The sequence below is a fragment of the Pongo pygmaeus genome, chromosome 23, assembly GCF_028885625.2.
Source record: "Pongo pygmaeus isolate AG05252 chromosome 23, NHGRI_mPonPyg2-v2.0_pri, whole genome shotgun sequence".
Classification (NCBI taxonomy): domain Eukaryota; kingdom Metazoa; phylum Chordata; class Mammalia; order Primates; family Hominidae; genus Pongo; species Pongo pygmaeus.
The window spans coordinates 32,693,335-32,718,835 of NC_085931.1; the positions used below are offsets into that span (position 1 = coordinate 32,693,335).

General features: G+C 55.0%; 1 protein-coding gene across 15 annotated transcripts in view; it reads left to right on the forward strand.

Moving 5' to 3' along the window:
• TXNRD2 (thioredoxin reductase 2) overlaps nt 1-25,501 on the forward strand; it is a 66,472-nt gene that overhangs the window by 28,601 nt on the left and 12,370 nt on the right. For 14 of the 15 annotated variants that reach the window (XR_010125880.1, XR_010125871.1, XR_010125872.1 and 11 more), the window contains exons 8-11: nt 2,947-3,017; nt 14,333-14,352; nt 15,261-15,352; nt 17,804-17,978. Coding sequence is in view for 5 of the 15 variants with exons in the window: in XM_054469215.2 (XP_054325190.2) it covers nt 2,947-3,017; nt 14,333-14,352; nt 15,261-15,352; nt 17,804-17,978 (358 nt within the window). In the remaining 10 variants the exon portion in view is untranslated. Of the gene's footprint in view, nt 1-2,946; nt 3,018-14,332; nt 14,353-15,260; nt 15,353-17,803; nt 17,979-18,184; nt 23,562-25,501 lie in introns of those variants that run through there. The other variant, XM_054469222.2, reaches the window with a different exon arrangement.

The following is a 25,501-nucleotide window of genomic DNA, read 5'->3' on the forward strand; positions in this document are numbered from 1 at the left end:
ACTATTCCATTGTATGGATAGACCACACTTTGTTTATCTGCTTGCTTGGATAAACACATGTGTTATTTCCACTTTTTAGCTATTAATGAATAGTGCCACTGTGAACATCTGCAAAGAAGTTTTTTGGTGGACTTCAGTTTTCACTTCTCTTGGGTTACACTTAGGAGCAGAACTGCCAGGTCATGTGGTAACTTTATGTTGAATCTTTCAAGGAACCTCAGACTGTTTTCCACAATGACTGTGTTTTACATTCCTTCTAGCGGGGTGTAAGGGTCATCGTTTCTTGTTTCTTCATGTATCTTGTAATTTTTTTATTGAAAGCTGAACATTTCAAATAATTTAATGTGGAAACTTTGGAAACGAGATTCTTCCTCTGCCCCAGGACTCTGTTATTACAGCTGCTTATTTGGTGACTTTCTGGAACTGACTTTGTAGACTCTTATTCTTTGTTGTATGTGGCCACTGAAGTCTTTACTTGGTTAGCTTAGTGGTCAGCTAAGAACTGCATGGAGATTTCCCTAAACTAAGAACTCTCCCGGTCTTTGCTGAGGGCTCTGTGTACATTTGGAGGGGATGCCTTCCACACTTAGCAGGCAGCAGACAGCTCTGCCCTAGCGTTCACTTCCTGCCTCTGCAGAGATCAAGGTCAGCTGGAGGTGAGGGTTCAGGGCCTCCTTGGTCCTTCCTGATGTGTGCACAGTGCCATGTGTGTGCCTGGCCTAGGTTCCCATGAATATGCTGGAACCTTTCAAAGCTGCAGTGGACATCTCATACTTTGGCTTTTCCTTTGAAGCTTTTTGGGCAGTCTGTTGTTGGCTCCAGCTGTTACCTATCCCCTCAGGCAGCTGTGAGAAGAAAACCTCAGACAAGTGCCCCCAGAGAGAGGCTTTTAGCCCTGGCTGAGCTCCAGTGAAGTTGGATAAAGATGACCCTATAGATGCTGACTCTGACTCTTCTTTGCGGGGGGCATTGAAAGACCCCAGCTGAGTTCTGCTCTCTCTGACACGTCACTGTTCAGGGCTGCCGCTGAGGTGGGAGTGGGACCAGAGTGAGTTAAAACACCCTGGAGCTCCCATTTTCACTCAGCTTCAGCTGTTTTTCCTGACTTTAAATGTTCCCTGTGTTGTTGCAAGCCTGTGGTTAATTTCCATAATTCTGAATCTCACAGGTTCTTGCCAGTTTTATCGCTGTTTTTAACAGAGAGGCGAATAACTCCTGGCCCAGTCTTGTGGGTTGTGGGGGCAGAGTTGAGGAAGGGGCCCCGGGGTGAGGGGTTGGGGGGCAGTTGCGGCAGGGAAAGCAAATGGGCTGGGGGTGAGCAGAGAGGTTTGGCTGAGACCAGTCCTCACGGGTCTCCCAGGGAACCGTGTGCCGCCTGCTCCAAGCCTCTAAGTAGGCTGCAGCCAAGCTCTTGAAGACTACGGCTCTCTCGGCCTGGAGGCCACACCACCTCTGACTTAGACCCAGGGGCAGTCCGGTGGAGGCAGAGCAAGGGGAGGTTCTGCCGCTTCTTGGATGTGACCCCAGCCTCCACTTCGTCCTGTGCTTACTGTGGAAACAGGGAAAGGAGCGGCCATGAGGAGCACAAGCACCCCCAGTCCTTAGAGGCCGTGGGACTTGTCTGGCCGCCAGGCAGCTACAGCAGCCTCTAGTGGGGGCAGGTTGCTTATGCACAGAGGTGGGGCTCAGGGCTGTGTGGCTTTGTAGGATGACACTGTGCGGTTGTTCAAGGCAGCTGCTGCAGACAGGGTCCAAGTGATCCCCTCTCCTGGCATCTGGGCTCATGGTGGTTCTGCTTAAAGAAGGCCACAGCCAGCTTCCAGCAGCCCAGCGGTCACTGGGCTTCTCTGAGGCCCCAGGCAGAGCTGCACGTGCATCCGCACCAGGGAGCCCTGCACAGGGGCCCTGGCCTGGCCCGGCCCTGCTCTGCGCCTCACAGGCAGCTGCTGACGGCTCTTTGGGCCCACAGGGGATCCAGCAGGGGCTCCTGGTCCTTAGGAGGCAGGCAACTCAGGGCTGCTCCGCCCTCCCCACCACGCCCTCCCAGGGTGTCTGCCAAGGCTTGCTTGCGTTTTAGTCCCTTTGATTGCCAGACCTTTTGGTTTTCCTTGAGCAAACCTGAGAAATTCCTGACTTTATTTTTTTTGCCAATTGGAAGCATAAACTGTTTGAGATCCGCTTCCTCCACCAGCACATCTTGTTCTCATGGCCGCTAAGGGGACGTTCACCCTGGGCCTCCCACCTGCGTGGCCGCTCCTCTTCAGGTGACCTGTATGATTTCTGGGCTCAGAGCCCGCCCGGGCCAGCCCTTGAGAGTGTGAAGGCCGTCCTGGCTTCAGCCAGGTGCCCTCAGAGCTGCCCCTCAGTTCCTGCCCACCTCAGCCTGTGGCACTTACCCCCTGTGCCTCCTCTCCTCTGGCTGGCCCTGTAGGCCACCCCTGCCACGCAGACACACCTGAGCTCTGCTGGCCCTGATTTGCTGACCTGTTCTCTCCCCACTTCCTCTCTCTGAGTTTGGACCCCCCAGAACCCAGGTGTTGCTCCCTGGGGCTGCATGCCCCTGTCTGTTTGATGTGTCTGTCCAGAACCCGGGCAGACTTGAGGGGGCCCAGCTGTCTGCCTGTATGGCCCCTGCAGTTGCTGTACCCACCTCAGGCCCCGTATCCTGCTCTGAACCAGAGTCAAGGGGAGGGTCCTGGGGAACAGAGGGGAAAGGTACCCTGCGAGGGCACTGGGACCTGGAGTGCAGCAGCTTAGATGCAGACAGGCCACCTGTAGCCCCAAAGAGGCCACAGCCTGCAGACAAGGACTGGCAGCAGGGAAGCCCTGTGCCTGTGTGCCCTGGGACAGCTCTGGTCGATTCTGCAAAGCTGGCATCCTCTTTAAGGAAGCCCTAGGACAGGCCAAATGGAGCTCTTGTCCAAGGGGTCATTTCTGTCTTGACAGATCAAAGGTGCCTTGGAATATGGAATCACAAGTGATGACATCTTCTGGCTGAAGGAATCCCCTGGAAAAACGTAAGGCCTGCGAGTGCATGGTGGGGTCCTCTTTTTGTTCACCAGAGTGAGCACTGGGCCCTGAGAGCCTGTGCTGGTGCTTGGCTCCTGGGGCTTTCTTTCCGGTTTACCCAAAAGAAGGAAAAAAGGCCTGTTATTTGTGGCCAGGTGTGGTGGCTCATGCTTGTTAGCCTAGCACTTTGGGAGACTGAGACGGGAGGATTGCTTGAGGCCAGGAGTTCGAGATCAGCATCAGCCTGGGCAATATAGTGAGACCTCAATTCTACAAAAATCTGTTGGTTTTTTTTTTATTATTTAGATGGAGTCTCACTCTGTTGCCCAGAGTGGAGTGCAGTGGCGCAATCTTGGCTCACTGCAATCCCCGCCTCCCAGGTTCAAGTGGTTCTCCTGCCTCAGCCTCCAAAGTAGCTGAAATTACAGGCGCCCACCACCACACCCGGCTAATTTTTGTATTTTTAGTAGAAATGGGGTTTCACCATCTTGGCCAGGCTGGTCTTGAACTCCTGACCTCAGGTGATCCACCCACCTTGGCCTCCCAAAGTGCTGGGATTACAAGCATGAGCCACCACACCCAGCCTACAAAAATCTGAAAATATTAACTGAGCATAGTACTGTGCACCTGTAGTCCCAGCTACTTGGGAGGCTTTAGGTGGGAGGATTGCTTGAGCCCAGGAGGTTGAGGCTGCAGTGAGCTGTGATTGCACCACCGTGCTCAGCCTGGGAGAGTGAGACCTTGTCTCAAAACTAAACAATAAGCCTGTGACTTGTGGCCCTCTGCAGCGCTGTTGATGTGCTCTGTCCTGTGGCTGCCTTGGAGGTAATAACAGGAATGCCATATAAGGGGAGTCAGCTGTTTGTTATCTAGGTCAGTGGTTGTCAAATGGGGTTCCCAGGAGCCCTGGGGTTCCAGTGGGTCCCATCAAGGACATCAGGGAGAACATTAAGGAGGGGAGAGCCAGCAATCCCTATCCCAGCCCTCATCTAACACCCACACTGTCTTCTGGTTTTGTACATTGGGTTTCCCTGAAATCTAGCAAAGACTCCAAAGGCCTCAGAAACAACATCTTGATTGTGGAAGGGAGGCTAGCAGCGTGCGAGTGGCTCTCACTCCCCATGGGAGCAGGTGCAGAGTCACTAAGTGCATTCTGATGCCCACAGAGGGGGTCATCCCGAGGTCCCAGGTCCAGGCAGCTCCTGCCTGTGGGGTGTGGAGACTTCATGCTGGCAGGGAGCAGAGAGGCCACCAGAGGGCGGCAGAGGCTTGGTCAATAGCAGTCTCGAGCCTTCCCCAGGAGAAAATACCAGTGGAAAACGGTCCCACCTCTGTGTGTGCCCGAATGTGCGTGGTGTGCGTGCAGATGTGTGTGGTGTGTGTGTGTGAATGGTGTGTGTGTGAGTGGTGTGTGTTTGTGAGTGGTGTGTGTGGTGTGTGTGTGTGTGGTGTGTGTGTGAGTGGTGTGTGTGGTGTGTGTGTGGTGTGTGTGAGTGGTGTGTGTGTGTGAAGGGTGTGGGTATGTGTGTGGGGTGTGTGTGTGTGTGTGAGTGGTGTGTGTGTGGTGTGTGTGAGTGGTGTGTGTGGTGTGTGTGGGAGTGGTGTGTGTGTGAGTGGTGTGTATGAGTGGTGTGTGTGAGTGGTGTGTGTGTGAGTGGTGTGTGTGTGTGGTGTGTGTGTGAGTGGTGTGTGTGAGTGGGGTGTGTGTGTGAGATATGTGTGTGTGAGTGATGTGTGTGTGTGTGGTGTGTGAGTGTGTGTGTGTGGTGTGTGTGTGTGAGTGGTGTGTCACGTGCTCTGCTTGTCATTGTTTCACACTTCACGGGGCATCTTTGTGTGGGGTCAGGACTGGATTCCCTTGAATGGATGTGGTGTAGTTCCTTTGACCTTTCTCTTGTTAATGAGCATCTCAGTAGTTTCTCTTCTTCATCATTATCAATGCTGCAGTGAAAACCTTCAAGGTGCATCTGTTTACCATCAGAAGTGCTTCTGACACATTTTCCCAATTATTCATTGTGATAAAACAGACGTAGTATAAAATTTACCACTTTAACCTTTTTTTTTTTGAAACAGAGTCTCACTCTGTTGCCCAGGCTCAAGTGCAGTGGTGCGATCTCGGCTCACTGCAACCTCCACCTCCCGGGTTCAAGTGATTCTCCTGTCTCAGCCCTCTGAGTAGACGGGACTACAGGTGTCTGCCACCACACCCCGCTAATTTTTTGTACTTTTAGTGGAGACGGGGTTTCACCATGTTGGCCAGGCTGGTCTCAAACTCCTGACCTCAGGTGATCCACCTGCCTTGGCCTTCCAAAGTGCTGGGATTACAGGGGTGAACAACCACGCCCGGCCCACTTTAACCATTTTTAAGTATACAGTTCAATGGTATTAAATATATTAATAATGTCGTGAAACCATCACCACTGTCCGTGTCTGGAACTCTTTTCATCCATGTTGTATCTGCATTTCCTTCTTTTTAAGGCTGAGTAATATTCCATTGTACAGGCACACCACATTTTGTTTATCCATTCATCTGTCAGTGGACACCCAAGTTGCCTCTGCTTCTTGGCTGTTGTGAGCAGTGCTACCGTGAATATAGGTGTGCACATACCTCTCGGAGACCTTTCAGTTCTTTTGGATGCAAACCCAGAAGTGGGATTGCTGGATCATATGGTCTTGAGGAACCTCCATCCTGTTTCCCACAGCGCCCACACCATCTTACATTCTCACCAGCAGTTGAGGAGGACTCCGGGCTCCCTACATCCTCGCCAGTGCATGTTGTTTTCTGTTTTTCTTTCTTTAATTTTTATTTTTTCCTTTAAACTCTGTTTTCTTGATGTTTTCTGTTTTTTTGACAGTGGCCATCCTAGTGGCTGTGAGGTGGTCTTATACGCTTTACAAGGGGAGCTGCCCTTCCATCTTCACACTTTGTGCTGACAGGCCAATTCCATGTGTACTCTGCCTGCTTCCCTGTCCTTTGTAACTCAGGCATCAGCTTTTTGATAAGACACAAAACAGAAAGGAGCCTCTCCTCCCATACCCCTGGCCTGGGCAGCGGTCACTGCTACCCATGGCGCCCACACTCTCCTGAGAGCAGTCACTGCTACCCATGGTGCCCACACTCTCCTAAGAGTGGTCACTGCTACTTACGGCACCCACACTCTCCTGAGAGTGGTCACTGCTATCCACGGTGCGCCCACACTCTCCTGAGAGCAGTCACTGCTACCCACGGCACCCACACTCTCCTGAGAGTGGTCATTGCTACCCACGGTGCGCCCACACTCTCCTGAAAGCGATCACTGCTACCCACGGCGCCCACACTCTCCTGAGAGCCGTCACTGCTACCTACGGCACCCATACTCTCCTGAGAGCGATCACTGCTACTTACGGTGCCCACACTCTCCTGAGAGTGGTCACTGCTACCCACGGTGCGCCCACACTCTCCTGAGAGCGATCACTGCTACCCACGGTGCCCACACTCTCCTGAGAGCTGTTACTGCTACCCACGGCACCCACACTCTCCTGAGAGCGGTCACTGCTACCCACGGTGCCCGCACTCTCCTGAGAGGGGTCATTGCTACCCACGGCACCCACACTCTCCTGAGACTGTGCCGAGCTTGCGCTGGTTTCCATCGACTGCCTGCTGCCTTCCATTGGACCCCCTGATTGTAGTTTGTCTTTGGACTTGGTGATAGTATTTCATGCAGAAATTTTAAGTTTTTCTGTTGTCACACCAATCACTTTTTCCTGTTATGCCATAATTTCTGGGTTATCTGTTTTTTTATCTTTGAGACAGGGTCTTGCTCTGTCGCCCAGGCTGGAGTGCAGTGGTGCGATCATGGCTCGCTGCAGCCTTGATCTCCTGGATTCAAGCAATTCTCCTGCCTCAGCCTCCTGAGTAGCTGGAATTACAGGCGCCCGCCACCACGCCCAGCTAATGATTATTTTTTTTAGAGCAAGGACTCGCTATGTGGCCCAGGCTAGTCTTGAACTCCTGGGCTCAAGTGATCACCCTGGCCCCTCAAAGTGCTGGGATTACAGGTGTGAGCTACCGCACCCAGACTGTTTTTTTAATCTTTGACTATCTGCTGAGTTACACATGATCTGACTCTGTTTGCATTTGCTGTGATCAGTGGTCTTTTCACACATTTACGTGAAAAGCCTCGTGTCACAGCCTCATTTGAGATGAGCGTGTCTGTGAGCATGCCCGTGTGTGCTGCGCAAATCGCCAGCATGGTCCTTGCCCACTTTCACGCCTGGCTTTTGTCTTCTCTTATCTCTTCTTACCCTCCAGCTGGTTTGTGTATTAGGGATGTGATCCTCTGTCGCTTGTGGTGCAGATTTTCTCAGCTTCTAGTGTCTTTTAACTTGTGTGATGTACAAATGGTTTAAGTTTTTTAATGTAACTTTAATCTTTTACACTTAGTGCCTTTTTGATTTATTGCATGTTCAGAAAGGCCTGCCCCACCCCCAAGATTTTTTTTTTTTTTTTAAGCCCTGTATTTTCCTTATGGGCGTCTGCAAGTCGGATTTTCTTTTACTTCCTTGGACTGGCTGCACTTCTTCTGTGGCGTGGTGGAGATGGGTTGTCCGGGCCCCAGTGCCCATCTCGAGGCACTGTTCTCGCTTGGTGTCCTGAGTCCTGCCTGTGCCTCTGGCTGTCTTTCACATAGGCTTCTCTGGGTGGAGTCTGGATGCCCCTCCAGCCCCTGCAGGATGCTTTGTCTGCTGGACCTGCAGGGAAATGGCCTTAGACGTCCGGCAGCACCAGGATGTCTGCTGGGCCCCTCGATGTACTGGGGTCTTCGGTGATGGTCACTGCAGCCCGGCACTTTCGCCACCCTGGTCGCGCCTGTTCCCCTCAGAGGCTGCCCGCTTGGGCCTGGGGAGGGGACCTGGTGCTCTGGGTGCCCTGGCCGTGCTGTCTCCCTAGCAAGGTGGCTGGGGCTTGGGGAGCGCTTCTCTGCAACCCTGTGCTGGGGGCAGCCAGCTAGGCCGGGAAGACACGGCTCCAGATATTTTGTTCGGTAAAGAAACTGCAGTGTTTATTTTCTTCAGAAAAAAAACATTTAGAAGATTTTTTTTAAAGCTCTTTCGTTTAGAAGGAATCTAGGTATGTTATTGTTTAAGAAAAAAAGTGTTTGCAATGTATCAGTCACCCGTTTCATTCTGAGCATGATTTATGTGAGGAAATGGTTTTTTTAAAAATTAAGCTGGAGATATATCCCCGTACGATGCTTCTGTGAAAATGCGGCTTTTGTCCGGCGCTGTTAATGCAAGTTGTAACAGTGTAATATGGGAGTCAGTGTTTACATGTTACATTCCTCTGCCGCAGTCAAAATAAGCCCGGAGGGTCTACAGTAGCATTTCTGTATTTTATCAGCTTGGGCTGGGGCTGAGGGGAGGCCTCCACTCACACTTGGAGGGGCTGTTTCTGCCAGATTTATTTGCCTTATAAATATTCCCCATGTTTATTTTAACTCGCCTTTAAAATGGAGCTGAAATTAATATGGATCCCGGGGCTGCTCCCCTGGCCCCTGAGTGCCTCCCGTAGTTGGGTGGGACATTTCTACCTGGTCCCATCCAGAAGGCCAGGTGGGCAACTCAGGGTGCCCAGCATCACAGTGCCCCTCCTGCAGTGGGCACTGTGTCCCCTGGTTGGCTCCTCCACCAAGAAGGCTCCCTGTCCCCCTGTCCCCAGGCCCTCGGTGGGCTCTGCGGCGTGCATGAGGCCTCCCTCGTCCCTCTCTACTACAGGCACAGGCTGCCGCCAGGAACTCCTTTCAGCACACGTCTGCATGGGGCCCACTCCCAGGAGCTCCAGATCTGGCGAGTGGTGCCCACGGTGGAGCCTGGGACCCAGCCTGCAAGGTCGTACCATGCCACTTTTGCCCTAGAGAGGCCACTCAGGCATCACAGTGCACCTCGGGCCCCAAGTTGGGAGCCCCCTTCTTCCTTTGTTTGCATCCAGGTCTTAGGGAGCCCAGGGCTGGACAGATGGCAGAGGTGGGGGGTCGTGTCCAAGCTCAGGCAAGGGGAGACAGAATTAAACAGTGCCCTTCACTAAACAGCCATATGCTGGCAAGATGGGGCTATACTTGTTGACCAGAGTGGGCTGAGCACCTGGTTTGTAACCTAGGAGGTGAGGAAGACGTGCAGAAAACTCAGAAAACTCCTGAGAAAGCAGTGTGAGCTTGTGGGTGGGTGAGCAGGACCCTTGAGTGCACTGGGGTGGGGTGGGGGATGTTCTGGCTGCCCCAGTCCCATAGCCACGCCCCGGCGCAAGGGGCTGTCCTCCCAGTCTTGGTGGGGACCCTGGGAAGGACTGCAGGTCGGCTCCTGCTCTGCCTCTGCCATGCAGACGCCCGCCTTGTGCCAGCCCGTTTGCCTTTTCTGCTGGTGTTGTGTCTTTCCTTCTCTGAAACTGCAAGACAGGTTGAAGAAGAGAGGAGGTTTCTGGGGAGGTACAGCGACCCTGGGCAGGCAGTGGAGCCCCTCTGGGAGCAATGGCCACTGCAGGGAGGCAGGGGTGCAGAGGGGCACGTGACCCCAAATGACTAGGCTCAGAGGGGGCGTGCAGCCTTGCAAACCAAACCTTCCATTCCACAGAGCAAGCCCCCGGCAGGTGGAGGAAAGTGGAAGGCGAGGACGATGAGCCCACACCGGGGAGCTCCTTTACAGAGGCAGGCACTGGGGGTTGGGATCCAAGTGCAGCCAAGAGGAGCCCGAGGCCCAGAGGGGCCTGGCAATCAAGGGGGGCCAAGGAGCTGAGCTCCAACTCCAGTCCCACAGCCACACAATCTTCCTGCCACTCCCTGACCTGGAGGGCTGCCTCCACCGGGAAGCCTCTGCACCCGGCAGGGACTTGGGCCCCGCCAGTGTGCCTTGTCTCTGCCTCTTGCATGCCCACGGCCCTGGGCTTCGTCTTCTCCCTCAGTGCCAGGTTTTGGAGCTCAGGTGCCCTAACCCCAATATAGGGAATTGTGGTCACTCTATTCTAGTCCGCCCTCTTGCTGTGTCTGTAGGTCCGCTTTCTGCAAAGCAGGGCTCTGAGCTGGCAACACTGGGATGGGCAGAGGGCGTGAATGAGACCGCAGCGTCCTCTCAGGTCCGATAATGGAGGTACTGCTTCCCGGAAACAACCAGGGCCTGCCTGTTCCTGCTGCCGGCTCTGTAGCCCCTGCCCAGGTCCCTGTGGGGGTTTACGGAGCATGGGGCCAGCCTCTCCTGCAGCTGCCAGACTGGGTCAGGGGCTGACCAGCCCACACACTGGCCCCTGGGGGAGGGGCTGCAGCCAGCCAGGCCTGTCCACCCTCTGAGGCTGCTCCACCAGCCTGCTGCTGTCTGTCCTCGCACTCCTGGGGCTCCAAGAGGCAGAGTGTTTTTATAACTTGGGCTGGTTTAAGGCTGCCTGTCAGTGTGTCATGGAAAGAGCTTTCATTTGACCCTTAGGAAGTCCGGAAGCCAGCAAGGTACTGCGATCATTTTTCTCTCTTCCTAAGCGCAAGAGGGAAGAAGATAAATTTTATCTTGGGAAGAACCACAGCCATTTGGGGAGAAAATTTAATTTAAGTGGCACATTCTGCTGATGTGATGGGATGTCCTTGTGTTTGGCAATAGGGAGACCAGCTGTCCTCCTGGGGCTTGTTACCAGACTGCAAAGCCCCCGCCACCTCTCTGTGTGCGTCCCTGTGGCTAAGACATGACAAGGTAGGGCTTTCAGTGGCATTTGTTACAGGTCCAGCGCACAGAGGCTCCGGCCCAGCATCTGCCCCTGAGGGGTTGGGTGGGGCTGGTGGGGTCCCAGCCAAGCCAGGGAAGGAGGCCTTTGTAGCACCCCCAGCCCTGTGCTGCCTCCCTGGGGTGTCTGCAGCTTGGCGGCCCATCTGGATTTCCTGGGCTGGCAGGACCTCCAAGGGGCCAGGTGCCTCCCATGAGACTCACTTTGTGTGAGTATTCCCTCTGGAGAGCAGGCCTTCAAGCTCAAGAGGCAGATGGATTGCTCTTTAAGCCTAGGCTTCGTGGGCCTGAATTAATGCTTTTGTTTCTGCTTCCTCCCCCCATTCCAATTTTGAACAAGAAAGCCTGCCCTGTGATTAGGCTAATCCTGCAGTAGTTATTATGCCTCTTTGGAAAATGTTTGCACACCAAAAAGCACAGAGAGTGGAGCTGCTGGGATCACATGGAAAACTGATTTTTGTTTGTTTTGTTTTGTTTGTTTTAGAGACAGGGTCTCACTCTGTTTCCTGGGCTGGAGTGCACCTTACTGCAGCCTCAAACTCCTGGGCTCAAGTGATCCTCCTTCCTCAGCCTCCCGAGTAGCCGGGACTACAGGTGCATACCACCATGCCCCAGTAATTTTTTTAGTTTGTAGAGATGGGGACAAGCTATGTTGCTCAGTCTGGTCTTAAACTCCTGGGGTCAAGCAGTCTGTCCACCTTGGCCTCCTGGAGTGCTGGGATTGCACACGTGACCCACCACGCCCAACCTCTGGGTGGTTCCAGCCCCCTACCCCCAGGTCCTGTGAGCTGGTCCCCTGACTTCTGTGGCCAGCACCTCTGACTTCCTGTGGCCAGCCATGGCTTGAGTTGGTTGCTGCACCACGTTCCTGTCTGTCCCCACCCCTGCTGGGCCGTGAGTGGCCTGAAGAAGGTGTCTGCAGGTCCCTGTCTTTGGGTACTCTCTATCCCTGTGATCTGGAGGATTTGGTGTCTGTCTCATTTTGTTCGGGCATTTTCTTACTTTAGCTGGTCTGAACGGAGTTCTCTGTTTGAATTCTCATATCCTGCATTCTTCAAAGGTTAAACATTCACATAATTTGATCAATGTGGGTAGGGGTACAGTGAAAACCAATGCTGTCAATAATCCTTGTTCATGACAACAAGAAGAGGCCCAAAATGACCCTCCACACGAGCGAGACGTGAGCTTTTGTTGAGAGATTTCAGCCAAACACATAGAGTCAAGGATGCCCACTCGGGAATGTGCCCACCGCGCCCACCTCCTCCTAGCTGTGCCCTCAGTTGCTGATTCAGAGCTGGCAGCTGAGGGATGGGGGCACCTGTGACTTTGAAGGTGGCCCTTAAGGCGGGAGCTTCTCCTGTGCCCCGTGGGTGCCAGGACAGGAGGCCTGGGCACTGGGGGGGCTCCGAGGGAGGGCCTGGAGAGTCACCTGCCCCCACCCCAATCCAGGCCTGGTGGGTCAGCATCGTGTAGGAGGTGGGGATGTACACGTCGGTGGCAGAGACAGCAAACATTTGTGGCGAAATCAGGAGTGTGTGTTGCTGTATCCCTAGCAATGAGGTAGGAGGCCCGGAGAGCAGCCTGGCCCCTGTCCTGCGGCTGCAGGGCCCATTCCTGGAGAAGGGTTGGCCTTCAGGGCCACGAAGGCCCTGATGCTCAGGGGCCCAGCTGCCCACAGAGGGTATGCATTGGCCTCACTCCCCTAGAGCCTGCACAGCCCAGCAGGAAGCATCTAGCCCATGCACAGCCACCTCTGGGAGCAGGGGGCAAGGGGCACCGCACGATGGGCTCTCGCCCAGTTACACCGTTGCATTTAGGGCAGGATATGCAAAGCAGCAGAGTTCTGTTTATATTTGCAGTAACTCATAACTTCATATCTTTTTTTTTTTTTTTTTTTTGAGACGGAGTCTCGCTTTGTTGCCCAGGCTGGAGTGCAGTGATACAGTCTGGGCTCACTGCAAGCTCCACCTCCTGGGTTTACGCCATTCTCCTGTCTCAGCCTCCCCAGCAGCTGGGACTACAGGTGCACACCGACATGCCCAGCTAATTTTTCGGATTTTTAGTAGAGACGGGGTTTCACCGTGTTAGCCAAGATGGTCTCGATCTCCTGACCTCGTGATCCGCCCACCTCGGCCTCCCAAAGTGCTGGGATTACAGGCGTGAGCCACCGCACCCAGCCCTAACTTCATATCTTAAACAAAAGCTTGTACCTTTCACTGCATATAGCAAGTCCAAAAAGAGTTTGGTTTTGCCATTTTGGAAGTGCACCTCCGTGTAGAGATGTGTACGTGGTGCCTACATGTGTGTGCACGTGTGGAAGTGCGTGCATACCATGGTGCCTGTTTCCCAAGTGTTGCTGGCCTTGAGCGGGGCTGGGAATGCATCTCTGCAGTCCTCCTTGGCTGGGGGTCCCAGGGTCCCCCTTCACTGTCCTCACATGCTGAGTGAGGCGTGTAATCACCTTGTGCTCAACCGGCCAACAGAGCTCTGTCTGCTCACCCTAATCCTGACAGTGGCGCGGTTCTGTCCCCAGCTACAGTGAGGAAGCTGCATGCCAGATGCTTCCCGCAGGGCACCTGCAGAATGATTCCAAGGGATACACCGTGTTTTGAAATGGAATTATATCATTAGTACCTGCTGGGATTAGCACTGACATTGGGCTTATCCGTCCTTACATCACCTCCTCTTGTTCAAAGACTGAAGGGTAATGTGGGAGCCCACCCACGTGCAGCTGCCCCGCTGGGAGTTCTTGTTCATGTTAGGTTCTGTGCCCGTTTGCATGTGTGTGCATGCATGTGTCTACATGAGTGTGTGCATATGTGTATATGAATGAATGTACCCATGTGAGTGTGTGCGTGTGTGTGTACATTTGTGTGTGCCCGTATAAGAGTATGTGCATGCAGGTGTGTGGCATGTGTGCACATACAAGTGTGCGTGAGTACATGTGCATGCAAAACACATGTGGAGTGTGGGGTTGAACAATAGACGGTTTTCACTACAAGAGCAAATATTTCCAATGACTGCTGGTCACAGTGTCCTGTGCTGCCTCCCCTGTCCCTGGGGTCCTTCAGTCCCCTCTCTGGGGAGCTGGCCCTCCTGGCCCTGCGCCTAGCTGTGATAGGGCTGGATGTGCCTCTGGCACATGGAAGGGCCTGGCCTTCTGTGGTCTTGAGAATGCTTTGCTCAGATGATGTCTTCCCTTGCGGTCTGGTGGCCTCCCCATCCTGCCAGGCATCTCCCAGCTTCCACCCTAGCCCAGGAGGCCCTGGGGGAGAGAAGGAAAGCCGTGCGCTGCTCTGGTGGATGTTTCTCCATGCCTCCAGGTGCTTTCCAGGGGACAGGTACCACTTGTCACTAACACACACGCCCTTCACCACCAGGCGATTTGCTGATTCACAACATGCTTGACAGTGTAGCCTTGGAAAGTGGGCTTTGCACCCGGGGGCAAGCTGTTTGAACAGTAACCTTGGAGCCCACGAGCTGACCAAGGGCCTGGGCGAAGGCTGCAGGGTTCTTCTCTGACTGCACTTGGTTAATAAGGGCCTCAGTTACACGTGCTCTCTCTCTCTGTCTGTTTCTTTAACAGGTTGGTGGTTGGGGCCAGCTGTATCCTTTGCAAGCGTGCAGGTGGCCGTCCTGGGAACTGGACACTCCTTCCCTTGAGTCCCTCCCTGCCGCCCGCCCTTCCGGCAGGCTCTTTGCTGCCTCAGATCAGGCACTTACTGGGCCTCTCGGTGTGGAGGATCTACTGTGCCTGGGGACAGTTTGAGGCTGACCTCTGGCCAGGAATTTCTGGAGGCTCTTCCTGAGCTGGGACAGCTGGACATGGCCATGAGGCAGCTGGGCTGTCCTCCCTCAAGAGCAGCCCCAGCCTGGACCCATTCCTTCAGAAGGGACAGTTAGACAGGGAGGGTCAGGAGAGGAGCTGCAGGAGGGCCTGGGGTCAAGGGGACATCTGAGGGAGATGAAAGCCCCTGGCCGGGCGCGGTGGCTCACGCCTGTAGTCCCAGCTACTTGGGAGGCTGAGGCAGGGGAACCGCTTGAACCTGGGAGGCGGAGGTTTCTGTGAGCTGAGATCACGCCACTGCACTCCAGCCTAGGCAACAGAGTGAGACTCCATCTCAAAAAAAAAAAGCCCCGAGCCGCTGGCTGAGAGCACAGGTAGAAGAAAGCAGCTGCCTGGCATCTCCCATGGCCGAGGTCCTCCCTGAACCAGTCACTCCTCTCCATCCCAACTGGAATCCACCAGGATGCAGGCCTCGCCCTGGAGCCGGGATGGACAGCCCATGGGAGCAGAGGCCAGAGGCCGGCCTAGTCCGTGGGTGCTGCTTGGTGGCTCCTTGCTAACCCCAGCCTGTGCACTTGAGATGTGGAGGTGGGGGTCTTGAGTTGGGAGCCTCCTCCGGGGCCAGCCATGGATGGGTGGGGCGTGGGCTGTGGCACAGGGCCCTGGGGTGTTGTCCCATCGCTTCCAAAATTGGGATCTACAGTGCTCCTTAGCTGGCACCCCACAGATGTGGCCCTGGAGTGTGCTGGCTTCCTCACCGGGATTGGGCTGGACACCACCATCATGATGCGCAGCATCCCCCTCCGCGGCTTTGACCAGGTAGCGCTGGAGGCCCCAGCTCCCGCCCCTGTGGCTCTGCAGCCTTCCTCCCACAGCCCCCTCCCAGGCAGGTGCAATGCAGTCATGGGCCACGAGTGATGCCTGAATCTTTAGAGATAACCCTTGAATTGGATGAGGAGGTTGTCCAGGAAATATGCAAACACTCGGCTGGAGCGAGGGAGAAGGGTGGCAGTGGGGCGCACAGCTGCCCAGAGGCCTCCAGCCGACCGCAGGCAGTGAAGGGAGGCTCGGCCTAGCCTTGTGCCGGCAAAGCAGGTCACCCTCCGGGTCTTCCCATTAGTAAGAGGCTGGTGTGTGCTGCAGAAGTGTTAGCTCCACCTCAGAGACCCCCGACTCCCTGCTCTCCCCTTGCCTGTCCCCTCTGAGGGAGTGGGGGTAAAATAAGCTGTAATGTGTGAGCTGGGGTGAGGGACACAGGGCAGCGCTGGCTCCAAGACAGCCCGTGGGGTCTTGGCTTCCGGACAGGTACGCTGTGTACAGCGGCCTTCATCTGTGTCTGGGGTGCACACACTCATGTGGCTAGCAGGACGAGCTCCTAGATTGGAGCAATAGAGATTTTCTTTTTTTAGCTAAAAACTCTTCAAGGGAAAGTCTCCTGTTAAAATAGAAGTCTGGAGTTGTCGTTGTGGAGATATCAAACACTCCATGACTACCACGAAGGAGGTCCCTTGCAGGGTGAGCTGTGCAGATCTGCAGGCCCTGCTATAGGTCCTCAGCTGACCCTCAGCTCACAGAGCCTGAGGAGGTCACCTGAGGTGGGAGGAGCCAGGCCTGTCATCTCCAGACTCCCAGTGCCACCCCCAGGCTGACTCAGAGACGTGCCTCTCCACCCATGTGGCCATGTGTTGCTCCATCCTAAAGCTGTGGCACACTCCCATCGTGTCCCTCAGTGCAAACCCACTGAGCCCTGTGGTAGGGACGCAGTGTCTAGGAAGGCCTCGGAGCCTTGAGATGCGGGGAGGGTGAGCTGGCAGTGGACAGAGGAGGAAAGGGGCCTGCAGAATGGGGGCCGCGCCCAGGCAAGGAGGATGCACCATCTAGGCAGCCAGGCTGAGGGGCGAGGGACCCTGTGTCCTGGACAGGCCCCATGGTTCTCCCTCAGAGCCTGGGATGGCCATGCCCGCCAGGCCTCTGGAGGGGTGCGGGAGTGATGAACAGCCTGTGTGGCAGCCCCTCTGCAGCACAGCCAGCCCTGCCCCGCGGGCAAGACTCCCACACACGCCATCTAGAGCCAGCTGGCGCACCCGCACATGTGTCAGAGGATGTTAGCAGTGACTGTTTATCTCCTCTTGAAACCAGAAGCCGTGGCCAACTTCACTGCTGGTCCGTGCAAGGCCCCATTGTCCTAGGAACAGGGCCCCCATCTGTAGCTGGACTTTGGGGCACACAGGCCTCCTGGGCCGGGAGGGAGAAGCGGGACTCTCTCTGTCCCCGATCTGGACCTGAGCCTGCTGTGCCTACATTTCTAGGTGGGAGCAGAGTCTCCTCCCTACACTCCTGGCTCCTGGATGGCAGAGGGGCATGTTGGCCACATGTGGAGGGGTGGGCCGGGAGCAGGGGCCATCTTGTTGGACCAGGGCACAGCTCCTGGGAGAAGGCACGCTTCTCTGCCATTGGTTTTAGTGAAGACTAAGTTTTTTGTTTTTGTAAGAAATGTGTAGATGTACCAGGATTTGTTTGTTTTTCTTTTTTTTCTTTCTTTTTTTTTTTGTTTTGAGACAGAGTCTCACTCTGTCGCCCAGGCTGGAGTGCAGTGGCACAGTCTCGGCTCACTGCAAGCTCCACCTCCCGGGTTCACGCCATTCTCCTGCCTCAGCCTCCCAGTTAGTTGGAACTACAGGTGCCTGCCACCACACCTGGCTAATTTTTTGTGTTTTTTAGTAGAGACAGGGTTTCACCGTGTTAGCCAGGATGGTCTCTATCTCCTGACCTCGTGATCCGCCCGCCTCAGCCTCTCAAAGTGCTGGGATTACAGGTGTGAGCCATCGCACCCGGCCTTGTTTATTTTTTCTTTTAAAGATAGGGTCTCACTCTGTCGCCCAGGCTGGGGTGCAGAGTGTGATCACAGTTCATTGCAGCCTCAAACTCCTGGGCTTGAGGGATTCTCCCACCTCAGCCTCCCAAAAGGTTGGGATTACAGGTGTGGCCATATCTGGCTGATGAAGACTTAGTTAATTAGCATCTAGAGTGGAGCCCACAGGCTGAGTGAATCCTGACCATAGGGCCCAGGGTTGAGGGCTTGGAGCCAGGACAGGGGCTAGACACTCCACAGAGAGCAAGAGGACGTAGAGCAGGGGGCGGGGTGTCTCACCCCGTCTTCCGCACAGACCCCTCTCCACCCCTCACTGAGGCCTTGGAGAGCAGGGCAGGGCCAGAGCCTCTCTCCCACGGCCACCTGGTCTTCATGGCCTGTCTTCTTGTGCTTTGCAGCAAATGTCCTCCTTGGTCATAGAGCACATGGCATCTCATGGCACCCGGTTCCTGAGGGGCTGTGCCCCCTCCCGGGTCAGGAGGCTCCCTGATGGCCAGCTGCAGGTCACCTGGGAGGACCGCGCCACCGGCAAGGAGGACACGGGCACCTTCGACACCGTCCTGTGGGCCATAGGTAAGGGCATGTCGAGCCACACCCTCTGTCTCTGGTCTCCCTGAGGCGCATGGAGAATCTTTGCCCCACTTCCTGTCACCTCCCAGGGCTCCCCCATCCTGCTGGCTGCCAGGCGGGTTGGCCGCTCCCCAGTGCACCTCGAGAGCAACCGTGAAGGCCTGTGGGGCAGCACTCACACTAGGCTGTGCCCATCTTGCCATCCCCAGCACCTCGCATCTCTGTGTGTCTCCCCACCACTGTGGGACGTGCTGGAAAAAACCAGAGAAGAGACTGAGACAGCATCAGCCAGGTGTCCTCATCGAGGAGCAACTAGGCAATCGTCCTCGCCTTCCCTGGCCCTTGAGCGATTGCTTATTAAGGTTTCAGCACATAAATCCTACTTGTCATCTTCCAGGTTTAAGTCTTGGTATGTTTCTTTTCTTTTTTTTTTTTGAGATGGAGTGTCGCTCTGTCGCCCAGGCTGGAGTGCAGTGGCAACCTCTGCCTCCCGGCTTCAAGCGATTCTCCTGCCTCAGCCTCCTGGGTAGCTGGGGCTACAGGCACCCACCACTACACCTGATTAATTTTTGTATTTTTGGTAGAGACGGGGTTTCACCATGTAGGCCAGGATGGTCTCCATCTCCTGACCTCGTGATCCACCTGCCTTGGCCTCCCAAAGTACTGAGATTACAGGTGTGAGCCACCGCACCTGGCCAGTATGTATTTTTTCTTTAGCATATTAAATGTTTTGCTGCTTCAGGCTTTCCAGCTAGGTTATTTTCTTTTTTTGCGTGTGAAACAGGGTCTCTCTCTGTTGCCTAGGAGGAGTGCGGTGGTGTGATCATAGCTCACTGCAGCCTCCACCTCCCAGGCTCAGTCAGTCTTCCCATCTCAGCCTTCTAAGTGCTGGGATTACAGGTTTGAGCTACTGTGCCCAGCCAAGCCAGTTTGTTGTTTTTAACATAAAAATGATATGTATTTGAAAGTTTTAAAAATTGTGGTGACATACACATAACATCAAATTCATCATCTTAAGCATTTTAAAGTATATAGTTCAGTGGTGTTAAGTACGTTCATATTGTACAAGCAGCATGACCATCCATCTCTAGAACTTTTCCATTATCTCCAAACTGAGCTCTGTCCCCATTAAACACTCACTCCCTGCTGCCCCGGGCACTCAGCCTTCACTGTCTGTCTCTATGGATCTGACTCCTCCAGGGACTTCACGTAAGTAGAATCATGCAGTGTTTGTCCTTTTGTGACTGGCTCATTTCTCTTAGCACAATGTTTTCAGGGCGCATCCATGTTGCAGCATCTGTTAGAGTTAGCATTTGTGTAGCATGTGCCAGCATTTCCTTCCTGTTGAAGGCTGAGTTGTATGTGTGTCCATCATCTGTCAGTGGACACTTAGGTTGCTTCCGTCTTTTGGCTGTTGTGGATCATGCTGCTGTGAACATGGGTGTGCACAGGCCGCCTGTTTTCAGCACATGAAAATGATGCAGACTTTTTAAAGTTCTGCCCAGCCTTCTCGTGGCTTTCAGTATTTCCCAGTGGGTCCCTTTGGGCCTGGCAGGTCATTACATGCCAGGAGTGGCATCTTGCAGGCCTTTCCAGAAGTCACATTTCGAAGGCTTCCAAAGACATCACCCTTCCAGTACTGGGCAGAGGCCTGGGCGTTTCCTGGCCAGGCGTGGGCTGGCTACAACTTGCTGGGCACAGTCTGGTCTCACCTTCTTGCTCTCTGTAAGGTGTAGGTCCAGTTTTGCATGGGGCAGAGGCCGAGCAGGTGTGGGGAGTGTGGACGCAGCCAGGGGATACCTGTGCCCAGGCCTGGGCCGGAGCTGTCTGAGGGGACTGGCGAGGGGCAGCTGGAGCCAACAGGGATCGCCCAGACACTGCCCTGTCCCAGGCCTGCTGCAAAGCTGGGCGCGGAGGCCATTGCAGATGGGCTGCCGCAAGGAGGGCTGCGGGTCCTCGTCAGGGTGGGTGGCGGCACATACAGCATGCCTGCTCAGATGTCCTACCCACCTCGGTGCCTGGCCGTCTAGTTTAGGCTCCTAGTTTTCCCAATCGCCCGGTCAACTTGCATGTTGAAGGCGGGAGCAACCTAGTCAATGTTGTTAGTTCTCCGAGGCCTTTCCGTGCTGAGCCTGGTCTGTTGTCTCCTGTGAGAGCCCAAGATCAGAGCCAGGGTCCCTCTCAGATCACCTGGGTCCACCTCCATCAGCTAACCGGGCTTGCATGGGGCTGGCCAGGTGTCAGTGTCCTCTGGGGGAGGGCTCCCGGAGGCACAAGCTGTGTCATAGGGTGATGCATTTCTGAAGCAGTCACTCGGAATGGGAAATCAGAAAGGAAACCAGCCTGGAGCGGCTGAGGCTTCACTTTTGTGCAGTGGACACAAGCGCAGAGGTGATGACCGGGGAGGACCTGAGACGCCTGAGCGCACGCAGGGCTCTTGGCCCGGAGGTGATCAGTCAGCAAGAGCGATGCTCTCAGTCACGTTGTAAAAGTAGATTTTAAGTAAGTTTATTATGATAAACACTATGAAGGATTAGGTAACATTTTGGACTCTGAAGTGTACTGATGGTTCTCATCCTAAACTCCACTTTATTTTTCTTTCAAAATTTATCCTCCTACTATCATTCCCAAATAAACTCCACTCTAAAGGGGAAATGGTGAGTTTTTCCCTCCCACCGCACCCTAGCCCTCCTCCTCTGTCTGCTGACACCTCCGTTCACCCACAGCATAAGGGAGCTGTTGCCATTGAACCGAGGGGCAGCCCTCGACTGAGCCCATAGGGTTGTAGCAGACCAATGGGCTGGGGGCTGTGTCCCTGGAAAGCCGGGGCGTCAGCCTGGCAGGCAACAAGCAAGGCCCCTCCCTACTCTGCAGAGCTGCGGTGGCCTGCTCGCCCATCCTCCCTTGCTAGGAGTCTGTTTTATTTTTTTGTATTTTCAAAATGAGCATCCCCCAGACAGTCTGCCTGGCGTGATTGATGCTGGGGGTGGAAGCTTTTCGCAGTCCTTGGCCTCTGACCCTGCTTCCCAAGGGCGGCGCGGCTTCTGCGCGCCTGCTGGGGGCCGCTCGGGCATGTGCTGACTTCGCTGCTGCTCAGAGCCAGGTTTTGTAAACATTCAGGAGCCGCTTCCCCGGTCAGCAACTGCGAGCGTTTTCTGCTGGTTTGTACGATAAGCCTTTAACCAAGCTTTATTTCTACTTGCAATAAAGGATGATCCACTCTGGGAGGTTAAAATAAAGCGCCCTAGGGGTGGCACAGCTGGCAATGCCAACATCTCCGACTCCGCTTCCTGTCCCGAGTATGCTCTACGTCCGCACAAGCTGGGCTCCGACAGGAAGGGGGGATGCCCCCGTGCCCGGTACACACACACACAGCAGGAGCCCAGGTGCTGCACAGAGCTCCCGTGTGGGGCCGAGTGCTGGCCCTGCCCGTTGCCTGTGTGCCTGGTGCCTGGCCGCAGCTGGCGAGGACCATGGACGTTGGCATTGTGAAGTGGGCCCTGCAGTCTGGAAGCCGAGGAGGACCCGAGCCCCTTCCTCGAGGCAGCCTTGATCTCCACGTGGTGGATTAAACATATTAGCAGTTAAAGCAGTTAATTGCTGTGCAGGGGGCCCCCGCTCATTGTTTGTCTCTGAATCACCCGCCCACACCAGGTGTCTCAGATAATAGACTGGGAACTTCAGTGAGGAGGATTTCCTGTCTGCAGATGTGCCGATTACAGCGCTGAGTGAAGACAGTCAGCCAGCACCGCTGCGGGCTTGAATTCGCCCGCTGAGTTAACCAGTTGTGGCCTGAATCCCTGGCTGTCTAGGGGAGCAGGGCCAGGCTGGGGTGTCCTGAGCAAACGCCTCCCAGTGCAAAGGCTTCTAAGTGCAGTTAAGTTTAGATTTGGTTTTAAAGAAGGGACAGACTGCCTCTGGACTGCAGCCCTGAGAAACTGGAAGTTGAGATCGTCGTGTGCCCCTTTGGCGTCCCCAGCCCCTCTGGATGGTTCTCTGTCCCTCTCTTGAGGGTGAGATGCTGAAGGCTCTGGCGTATCCCTCTCTGCACTACAGGAGTCCTGCCCACAGCCGGAAGAGCCAGCAGACACAGGAGGGGACTCGCTAAACCTGGGGATCCCACAGCCAGGCAGCTGTTGTGCCTTAGTGCCAGGGAGGGTGGCCACGGGTCTGCCTGGGGCCTTGTGATATGGCAGGTGAGGCGAGACCCAGGGAAGGAATCCGTCTGGATCTTACCCCAGCCACTGAAGCCATTTCCTCTTTGGGCTTTCTCTTAGATAACTCAGAGATGTCCACCTGTGTGTAAACCAGCATCAGAGCCTGAAACACAACATGCGTGGAGCATGGGAGCTTGGCTTCCCAGCTTCCTCTTGGCACCACACAGAGGCCACCCCCACAAGCTGCCCGTGTATAGTCTGCCCCACGTGGCACGTGTGCCTGGACCACAGCCGGAGAGACTGGGGTGCCCAGGAGATGATGATGGGGGCTGTCGGTGCCCAGGAGGGGAGCTGTTGACAGGCTGGGCTGCAGCCCTGGGCGCCTCTCTCCACCCAGGCACTGTTTGCTGGCATGTACGTGGCAGGCAACTGTCTTTGCTCAGCTCTGCTCGGCTGATGGCTCCCGTATACCACAGACTCAGCTACACAAGTCCCTGTGGATTGTCCCTCTGTTGAGTGCCAGGCAGCAGGAAAGGGCAGAAAGCAAGAACCAAGCTGGGGATGGGTGGGAGCATCCCAAGCCTGGTGAGAGGGAAGGGGCGGCTCCTCCTGGATGCCCTCCATGCTGGTGTGGGTGCAGCTGGGGCTTAGGGGCCGCAGTGGGTGTGGATGCTGCCCGGGCGAGGGGGCTGCGGTGGGCCCATCAGGACTGCTCTCAGGGATGCGCCTTGCTGCAGCTGCGTGAAACCAAGTTTGTGGCTATGCTCTTCCTGGTGGGGATGGGCCCAGCAGTGACCCTGGCATCCACACGCCTCCATGCTCTCAGGGTGGAGTGGCCATCCCTGAGCAGGTGACACGGATCGGAGGCCCCTCTTTGATAGTCTAACACCTTTTTCTTTTAGTGCAAATTTAGTTTGTAATTAATGACATCAAGAGAGACCCAAATCTGCCTGCATTGTGAGTTTGATATTTTTTAAAGTGGGGCCAAGATGAACATTCATGGAGCTCTTCCTATGAGCGGTGGCTGCGGCCTTCCCCTCCACACCACGTGGCCCCGGGTGTGCGCTGCTACTTCTGAGACAGCACTGTTGGCTCAGCCCTGGCTCATGGTGGTGCTAACACTTCACAGAGGCCAGGCCAGAGTAGGAGGAGGCAGCGCCCTGTGCTTACCCGCCAGCCTGGTGCCCCACGCTTGGCTTGAGGGCTAGTTCACACTCATGTCCAGAGCCCACAGCTATCTGACAGGCCAGCTGGCACCTGCATACATAGATGTCGAGCTGGGTCTTGTTACCATGTCAAATTCAGTACTTATGATTAGAACTGAGTGGAAACCAATTTAAAAAAAGAAGAACAACATGGTGAAAAGTCTTCTAGAGATAGGTCAGCATCATTTATGCATATTACCATGCACCCTCTAATGTCTGCAGGTGCTCTGGGGCAGCCAACCTGTTGCAATTGTAATTATGTTAACAATTGTTAAAGGGCCGGGTGAGGTGGCTCATGCCTGTAATCCCAACACTTTGGAATGACAAGGTGGGAGGATCATTTGAGCCCAGGAGTTCAAGACCAGCCTGAGCAACAGAGTGAAACCTCTTTTCAAATAATTAATAATAATAATAATAATAATAATTGTTTTTTATTTGTTTTTGAGACGGTGTCTAGCTCTGTTGCCCAGGTTGGAGTGCAGGGGCGCGATCTGGCTCACCGCAACCTCCACCTCCCGGGTTCAAGCGATTCTCCTGCCTCAGCCTCCCAAGTAGCTGGGATTACAGGCACCCGCCACCACGCCCAGCTAGTTTTTGTATTTTTAGTAGAGACGGGGTTTCACTGTGTTAGCCAGGCTGGTCTCAAGCTCCTGACGTCATGATCCGCCCGCCTCAGCCTCCCAAAGTGTTGGGATTACAGGCATGAGCCACTGCGCCTGGTCTAATAATAACTGTTAAAGCAATAATGACCACTCGCCACAGAGCACGCTCCTTCCTGGGGGTCCTCTGGGCCTGAGCTGGGGGCTGTGCCGTACTCCAAGGTTGACTGTGGGGTCTTACGCATCATAATGCACATAGGCAGCTTGAGTAGGAAAGGCCCTTATGCTGCCTTCGGGGAAGCTCACCCTCACTCCCCGAGGAGCCGCCCTGGGTATGAGACACCCCTGGGATGACCTAGGGGTCCCTGGTGGCTGCTGGCAGTCACAGCGAGTGGCCAATCAGGTCCCATTGAGGCCCAGGGGCTCACTCATTTATTCAGCTAACATGGAGTCTCGATGGGACCTGAGGCCAGCAGGGCAGGTGCGTCCCCTTCCCCCTGGTGGGCTCATAGCTGCGGGTAGGGGCCTGGGGCTCATTGAGAAGGGGCGATTCCAGAAAAAAAAAAAAAAAAAGATAAATATTTTTAAAAAATAAGCTTCAAGAATCTAAGTCCAGTTCCAAAGGCACATGCTCTTCTGTGCCTGGTCCAAGGTGCCTCATTGGGTCAAGTGGCAGGCCAGGCCCCGTGAGAGTGGCTGGCTCTGGGGGCCGCATGCCTCATGAGACAGTCGCCAGGTGGCCCACAGGGCCTGTGTGTGAAGCCGTGCCCGCCTCGCATCGCCCACCGGCCCTGGAGCCTCCCACTCCCACAGCCTCGTCCTCAGGCGCAGTGCTTGGCCCTGGCTGCCTTTGTCTGGATCACAGCCACTGGCTCACCCTGCTGTACTCCTGCTGGCACTTACCTCTCACCTGGGGCACCTCCTCCTTGCTCTTCTCTTGGGAACATGTGTCCCAGGCGGGCATGAAATCAGAAGGCATGCCTGTTCTTCCCATCACGGATGAGAGAGGCGCATGATACTGCATGCGGCTGGCCGTCCCCTTGTCCCTGTGTCCATCAGAACAGGTGGAAGTGACCCATGGTGACTGTGTGGGTGGTTTTTGGGCTTCAGCCTTCTTTGGTCCCTCCTTGGGGCCAGGCTGGCTGGACAAGCATGGTGGCTGCCCTCCATCTCCTGGGCCATTGACAGCAGCTGGTGGGGCTCTCATTGTGATCAGAGGAGGGCTGCCCTGCATGGCTGTTCCTAGCACTGGCCACACGCGGAGATGGGCTGTCCTGCGTCAGGGGTGCTGCACTGTTGGGCCTGGGGCTGGAGGCAGCTCCGGGCTGCAAAGGTGCTCAGCCCAGTGCTTCCTGAGTGTCAGTGTTGTGGGCCAGCCACACATATACACAGGAAGTGAGAACGTCCATTTGTACCTGGAATTACTATTTTTTTGGCAGAAGGACAAACTGTGTTGGGCCCGTCAGCCCCAATTCTGAACCAAGTCCAGTGGGCAGCAATGAGACCCACTTTGCTACCAGCAGAGACATCTCTGCAGTGGCAGGTTTGCCAGCGTGCCAGTGGTT